The sequence below is a fragment of the Alligator sinensis genome, unplaced genomic scaffold (assembly GCF_000455745.1).
Source record: "Alligator sinensis unplaced genomic scaffold, ASM45574v1 scaffold990_1, whole genome shotgun sequence".
Taxonomy (NCBI): domain Eukaryota; kingdom Metazoa; phylum Chordata; order Crocodylia; family Alligatoridae; genus Alligator; species Alligator sinensis.
In genome coordinates, this window is record NW_005842506.1 from 224,831 (window position 1) to 232,619 (window position 7,789).

Consider the following 7,789-nt stretch of genomic DNA (forward strand, 5'->3'; position numbering starts at 1 on the left):
TGTTAAGCACTTTGGAAGACAAATTAGTTTGTATAAGGGGTGTTGTGGAACACATAGGCGTTACTATAAAGAAATTATCAGTACTGTACATATTATCTCAGTTGCAAAACAGATATTCCACCCCAGTCTTCAAAGAATTCTTGCTTATGTAGTTAATGTGTGTAGTGGTAGTGTGGGACTTGGGTGATACACAGGTCTTCTGTCTGGAGTGATTTTCACTCAGCAAAGGTAGGTCATAAGAAGAGATAAGTAGGATACAGGAGTGATTCTTACTCAATTTATTTCAGATAGGCAAAAAAAATACTTTATCTTCCTTTAAATGAAACAATAGTGCCATCAGGTGGGCATGCAGGTAGGTTATTCCTCAAAGAACCCATATTCCTCAAACCCCACAGTGTTTGTTTCAATGTTATTGCTATAGCAGAAGCACACTGGATTCAGCTGATTTTATGTTAAAGGAAATGAGTAACTTGTGCAGAGCCAGATCCTACCATGTCTGTACATGAGACATCACTATAAGCTAAGAGTCTTGACAGATTTAGCATATTTTGCTAGCATTTTCTTATTGAGCATGTTAACAGAACAATATAGTCACATAAGTAAAAATGGCCTCAAAACACCTTGATCATGAAGCCCCCTTTCCCTGCAATATGCACCCAACTTGCAGATCCATGAATTTTATTAAACCAGTTATTTAAGGTAAATGGTAGTTGGGTATACAAATGAGGCTTGCCCTTTTGGCTTCATGGACTATCATTGAAAGTCACATTTTTGGGGGGAAATATTAAAGAAAAACTCATAGAGACATTTTAAATTACACATTTGTTATATATTTTACTTTCAGCTACTGAAAGAAAACCACAAAGTCTACAAATTATTTTAATTATCAGACTAGTTTCCAGTGATGTAGCTTCCTTTTAATGAAGACAGCAGACAGTAACGTTCAGATAGTGCATAGCAAGTTCACACATTTTCCAGTAAGAAAGAATATACTGGCAACTGTTAATGCCATTGTCGTTGTATAAAATGCATAAATAAATAGTAGATTTGCAATAAGAAAGATTGTTTACAGTACAGTTAGCTTGGTCTTCATTTTGAATCCTCTTTAAGATTTAACCAGGGCCTGGAACTCTGGAAAAAAATAAGCAGTTTTGATTATCTTTGAGTCTGAAAAAAAAGTGTCTTGCCCCCACTTTAAGAGTTACTTTGGAAACTAACTCAATTTCCTGTGAAAATTATCCCTGAAGTGAGCACATTATACATTGATTACTAAGACAGGTCAGGTCATGTTCATATTGAAATGCCTACATTTCAGAAACCAGAAAAATCAGTGAGACTGGAAAAGTACTACAGTTGTAGTGCACATGTAAAATTAAGGTCCCAGTCTTGGATAGATGTATGCAGTGGGGCTAGAACCAAAAAAAGGATTTAGGCCTTGGCTTGCAGAGTGGATTTGTTCTGCAGATTCATTTACTGGGCGTATTGGCCCCCTCCACAGAGCAGGGCAAGTGTTATGCACCCATCCTCTGCAAGAAATCTAAGATCAGCGTGCTATCTACAGCTAGCCAGCAGGAAATACTGAACACAAGTCAGTCTTAAATCTCACCTCTTTTGGGGGCTTAGGTGCTTTACTCAGGGCTGCAGGGAGGAATGTGTATCCCCTTGGGGAACCCTCTCTTGGAGGTAGGCACCTATGTTCTTTCTTTCAAAAATTAAACAGAGCTCACTCCTTCCTTTTAAAACATGGTGAGAAGAGGAATATTTCCCCTTCTCCCCTGCGCCCACCTCCTTTAAAATAAGAGTTTTAATATAATAGATGTGGAACACCCTTTCTTTGCCAGAGGAGATTCAAACTCACAGGTTCCCTTTTTCATGTGAGTGCCCTATCCACCATGCCATAGGCTTTTCTCAGGGGCTTATATTGACCCTTCCTGTTGAAGCTGTGCCACTCTGCAGAAAATAATTCAAGATCCTTTGGGCCACAGAGAGAGAATGGAAGTAAGCGTGTCTCCATTGCCTTGTGGCTAAGGTCCTACTCGTCTGGTAGGAAGGAGTCTTGGGTCCCATCCTTGCTCTGATTTATTTTATACATAAATGTAAAATATCTAGACAGTCCTTGGAGCAGGGACTGGAACCCAGGAGTTTCAGGATTACTTTTTTAAACTCTGGTGCCTGAATTCCACTGAAGTCTCACTTAGTTGAAACATATACTTAAAGTTACTTAAAAATTTAAGTGCTGGCAGGACCCAACTTAGATTGTTTTTCAAGTAGCTCTACCCAAAGGGGATTATTCTCTAGTAATCAAAAACAATTGATATGAGAGATTGACCTTAAGAATTATTTTTCTACTGTTTGTTTTCTGGTGTTAGACATTAGGGAGGGAAATGCTGCTAGGAGATTTTGACCCATTTAAAGGGATGGAATATGTGATTCCAACACACTTAACAATTCACCATTTTAAAAGGGTTTCTTACCATCCACTCCAATTTTACCATCTCCATCACTGTCACCCGCTGCCAGGAAAGCCTTGGTCTCAGCATCAGTGAGAGCTCTAGCACTGGCAGAGAAATTCTGCAGGAAAAGTCTACCAAAGATAAGTGGACAAATCAGTCAAATTCTCCTAGTGCAGAAAAGCCATCCCCTGCATTACTGTTACAATTTGTTAAGTTGCAACCCTGTACTCAGGACCCTCCAGCACATAAAGGAAAACACTTGGTGTGAAATCATGGATCTATTGAAGTCAATACCAAAACTCCTGTTCGTGTTAGTAGTGACAGGATTTCACATCTACCTGAAAAGTTAAGAATCTAAAGATCAAAAGGAGTGAAGCTTCATTGTTAATGCATTACAGGGGAAAAGAGTCTGTTTGCATCAAATATAAAAAAGCGTTGGAATGACATCCTCGTTCAGAGACGTCAATAGCAAGCCAAATTCCTTGGCTTCCATGGGCAAGAATTTTACTTCTGGAAATTGAGACTGTTGATGTCTCTACTAACAGTTGAGTTATTCTAACTTTTTATTTCAAAATGAGATCCATATGATAAGATTTAAGGTCAGTGATGGAATGAGGAAATAGCCATTAGAATTCAAAGTGGGCTAAACACTCTGATAATACAAAATGCGACCTCGAGCAGCATTGCTGGATTTATCTTGTAAAACCTGTTGGTTATCTTCATATGAACAGCATATTTTCAGTGCTAGGTAACTGACTTCTTGAGTTCCCACCTTTCTGAACTTTCTTTACTAAACTTATTTCCCTATCAGATTTTCTTCATAGTGGACACTAATCAAGACATTGAACAAGAAAAGCAAGTGTTTTTTATCCGGTATTTTTCTGGTGGTTTTCAGTGTACGCATGAATAAGGAAAAAAAGTGTTTCATTACATTGTAGTATCCAAACAGAACAAACTATCCCACAGTGCATTTTGTGACAGTGAAATCCAAGCTTGTTTGTTGTTCAGTGTTTTGATCCACTTACTTCAGTTCATCTTCCTCAATAAAGCCACTCCTGTCCTGGTCTAGGATCCCAAAAACTTTGGCCAGCTGGTCTTTTGACTTGGAGTTCAGACCCACTTTGGCAAAAAAGGTTTTGTAATTAAAGGTATCTGCAGCTGAAGCAAAATCAGTGAGAGAGGACAGATAAGAGTGGTTAGAGGTTAAGGATATGGAAAGAGGCTTCAGTGTTTCTATTAATACATTCACCAAACTGCAGAGAGGCTGTTTTGTTCTCCATGCAATGAAAATCATAAAAAACTTCTCTTGATAATCTTTTGGGATTTTTAGTGTATTCCAGAAAAGCTGAACATTTCAACCATCCACTCTTAAACCAAGGGAGAAAAGCTAACTACTTTGGACTCAGTCTTGCAGATGTACATGCACAAGTCATTATGTCACTCAGGACATGGACAGATGCCATTTATACCAGTGTAACATTACACCAGCTCAAAAAAAGGAATGATGGTGGCATACCTTAAGCAGTAGCAACTTCGCCTAAACCACTGCAGATTCACATGAGAGAGAATTAGGGCTAAAATTCCACTAATATAAGCTATACCAGTTTTGATTTTATCTCTGTGTCCATCTTAATGTAGCCATTTGCTAAAGGCAAAATAAGCTATTACCTGCTCCCCACATCCAGAATGATCTGGAGAGACTGAAAAAATGGTCCGTGATCAATCAGATAACATTCAATAATGACAAGTGCAAAGTCCTGAACTTGGGAAAAAATAATTGCATGTACAAATACAGAGTGGGGAATGACTGGCTAGAATGCAGTACTGCAAAAAAGGACCTGGGGGTTGCAGTAGACAATAAGCTGAGTAGGTGCCAGCAGTTTATTCTTGTTGCAAAAAAGACCAGCAGTATACTGGGTTGCGGTAAGAGAGGTAGCTATTTGTAGTAGGTGGTTATTATTGTGCTTCATCACTAGATCACAGGACCAAAAGGAAGCATTTTTGTTTTGCTCTATCAGCACCGGTGATGCCTTATTTACTATGTCTGGTTTTGGGCCCAGCACATCAAGAAGGCTGTGGAAAGATTGGAAGAAGTCTAGCAGACAGCAACAAAAATATTAGAGGCCTGGGAAGCATGACTTAGAAGGAAGTCTGAAAGAGTTATAGTTATTTACTTTGGAGAAGAGAACATGTGGGGAGAGGATTTAATAACAATCTTCAAATACCTGAAGGGCAATTATAGAGAGGATGGAGATGGGCCTTCTTCCTCTGTGGCCATAGGGGACAGGACTAGGAGCAATGGCCTCAAGATGCAGCAGAGGAAATTTGTGTTGGAGTTTAGGAGGAACTTTCTGACTTTTAGGGTAGTCAAGCATTGGAACAGGCTACCTAGAAAAGTGGTGGAATCTCCATTCCTAAACATTTTGAAAAGGAGTTTGGACAGACACTTGGCTGGAGTGGTTCAGTTGGGGATGATCTTGCCTTGAGCAGGGGGCTGGACTAGGTGACCTTGTGAGGTCCATTCCCATCCTACTTTCCTATGATCCTATGATCTAGTGATGAAACACAATAATAACCACCTACTACAAATAGCTACCCCGAAATAGCTGCATCTCCGTCTGTTCCTGGTCCTGGTTTAGTTTACAGCTGTATGCAAAACCCATGTAAATGATACCAGGGTATGTGTTTGCCGGGCCACGTATTCTCAAGTAGTTTTACTGAAGTCAATGAGTGAAATCTTGGCCTTATTAAAGTCAATGAGAGATTTATTATTAACTTCAAGGAGGTCCCTATTTCAACCCCTCAGAGTGTTTTTTTCCATTCAAATTATTCACATACATAAGAGTGGGTGGGATTAGGTTCCCAACTGGTATAGGTTATAACTTGCATATATCCTGTTCTCTTCTCTTTTTGGAAATTAAAATAGAAGGACAATTTTCAAACAAATACACAGAGAACAACTGGTAACAGACACTGAATGAAAAAGGCTTTTAAAAGCTTTTAAAAGGTTTTAAAAAATAAACGTTACCTTGACAGCTCTGTAGGCCAGTGGTAATTTCAGCATCAGTCAGGATACCAGCGAGAGCCATGTTAGAGCTACAGGAAAAAAACAAAAGTAAAATTAGCTGGAGTTAATACAAGTCTGGTGATAGGCTAGTCATATTTTCAACAGAGGCTGCTGGTCCAGGAAGATTGTCTGGACAGTAGCTGGGAAAGCCAAGTGGATCTTGGTGTATCAGCCTCTGCCACTGCCAGCTGAAGGCAGACACACGTCCTTAGATCTGCAGGAGGTACCACCACCACAGATCCTAGTCCAACCCAAGAAAGCTGCTTCCCAAAAAGTATTGTGTTGTGCTCATTCCTTTCATGAGTCTTTTGTCCAACTGGTGTTTCAGATCACATAGTAGATTCCTTTGCTCTTCTTTCATAGCTGGATCTTCAGGGTGATGTTGCGAGCACAAAAATCAAGCAGCCTAGACAAAACTACAGCTTTTGGATTCTCAGTTGTTTCCAGGCAGGTGTTTTGTGTGGGTTGATGTGGTGACTGCAAAAGCTCAACTCACCTTGTTGCTTTGTTTTCCCAAGCTGAGAGCAGAGAAAAAAAGATAAAAGATCTACCAAAAGCTCTTGGCTTGATATCTTTGCCTGGAAGTGACCATGACTTATATAGCCTTTAGTTAAGACCTCCCAGACCTTTTACAGAAGTCCTTGAACCACGTCATGGCTCAGATACCTCACAGAATAAGATACTGTAGCTGACAAGACCTGCTAGCTAATCAGATTGATATTTATATCCCAAAGGAATGTGTGTAGTGTTTTAGACAATATAAGTAGGTTTAGAGCCATACAGAGTGCCAGGAAACCCCCTTGAGTACCCCACACCTAATTTTAGTTGACTAAGTGATTTTTGAGCTAAGATGAAAATATGTTTTTATCAATTTGATGTCAACGAGATGACAGCTAATGATATGCATCTTCACTGTTAGACTTTGATGCCAAAAGCTCTGATTCTGCAAATATTCATGCACTTAACATTCTTCTGTGCATGGTCTAATTGACTTAAATGAGGCTGCTCATGGGAGCAAATTTACATTTGCATGCATTTCCAAGACTCTAAATTTGGTTTAGAAAATGTTGCCATTTCAGCATGATGATATATGCTCGCTATTTATTTACATGCAAAAAATTATCTTTAACATTTGACATCTTTTTACTTGTCTTCAAATATTAATAAGCATAATATGTAAACAATATATGTCCTATTTATTTAGAGCCTTTTATTCTAAAGGATCACCAGATGCTTTTAATTAAAATACAAATTATGTACAGGGATCAATTAACCTGTTTTGGAAACACGTCTGCAGGGATTCAGGGCAAGAAACTTATTTTTTAATTTCTGTGAAGTTCACTGCAAACTCGTTGCATCATATATAGCTTAAGTAAGAATAGCAATAAGGGTAATAAATGGAGTCACATCTGGGATGTCATGTGTCACCTCTTTAATGCCACATGACACTTTACAACACTTTACAACAGCTGACGACAAGGAGAGAAAATCAGGAAACTCTGTTTAAATCATGTTTCAAAAAAGCCAAGAAATGTAAAAGAAAGGCTGACGCTTGGCTATTTTTCCATTACGTTTCCCCCTTCAATCTCTCCTGCAAAATACCATGAGTCCAAAGTAGAGGAAAACGCTTCACTTTACACATCTCAGCTTTAGCCAGTCACCTCTTCATGTTCTTTAAATTTAGATGAGAATCTAATTGTATTTTTCCAGAACTATGTTGTGTAGCAGGCTAAGCATCCTGAAAACAAAGATTTGGCGGGGAATTCAGCACTGAGTTAAAATGTCCTTTTATAGGGCATTTCAATTTGCACTAGTTTGGGGGGAGGAACTAAAGGGGAGAAGGGGAGTTTAATTTGATGACCTAATAATTTCCATGATTCTAGTCTTGTCTCTGCAACTCCTGTTAACAGTAACGGGGATTACACATGAGCTCAGGGGAGAGCTGGAGCTATGCTGGGGACTGGCTAACATTCAAGAAGGGACTCCCTGTACCACTCTTGTCAGGAGGCAACACTACAGGAGCAGCGAGTGCCCCTGTTCTGGGCAGCTGAATTTGAGCCAGCATTCCCTAGTATTTCTAGGGAAAAACAGGCAGCTCTTTTATTGCGATTTAAGACTTTTGTATTGAAACTAAGAATCAAATGTGATACAAATCTGCTAAGTTTAATTGATTCCTGAGTCTAACTCCTTTTGGCTTTGGTTTTAAGGTCAATTTGTTTTAAAAAAAGAAATATTTGTCAATACCACTTTTAAAGTATTTACATTGCTA

The 7,789-nt window shown here is 39.0% G+C and overlaps 1 protein-coding gene across 1 annotated transcript; it reads right to left on the minus strand.

Moving 5' to 3' along the window:
* Positions 1-336: 336 nt before the first annotated feature.
* LOC102385456 (parvalbumin beta-like) lies at positions 337-6,076 on the minus strand. Its single transcript, XM_006031457.1, has 5 exons — positions 6,017-6,076; positions 5,482-5,549; positions 3,479-3,611; positions 2,475-2,584; positions 337-1,131 (listed from the first exon to the last, which is right to left on the minus strand). The coding sequence occupies exons 2-5, from the start codon at positions 5,540-5,542 to the stop codon at positions 1,106-1,108; spliced, it is 330 nt and encodes a 109-aa protein (XP_006031519.1). The 5' UTR covers positions 5,543-5,549; positions 6,017-6,076; the 3' UTR covers positions 337-1,105.
* Positions 6,077-7,789: the final 1,713 nt, after the last annotated feature.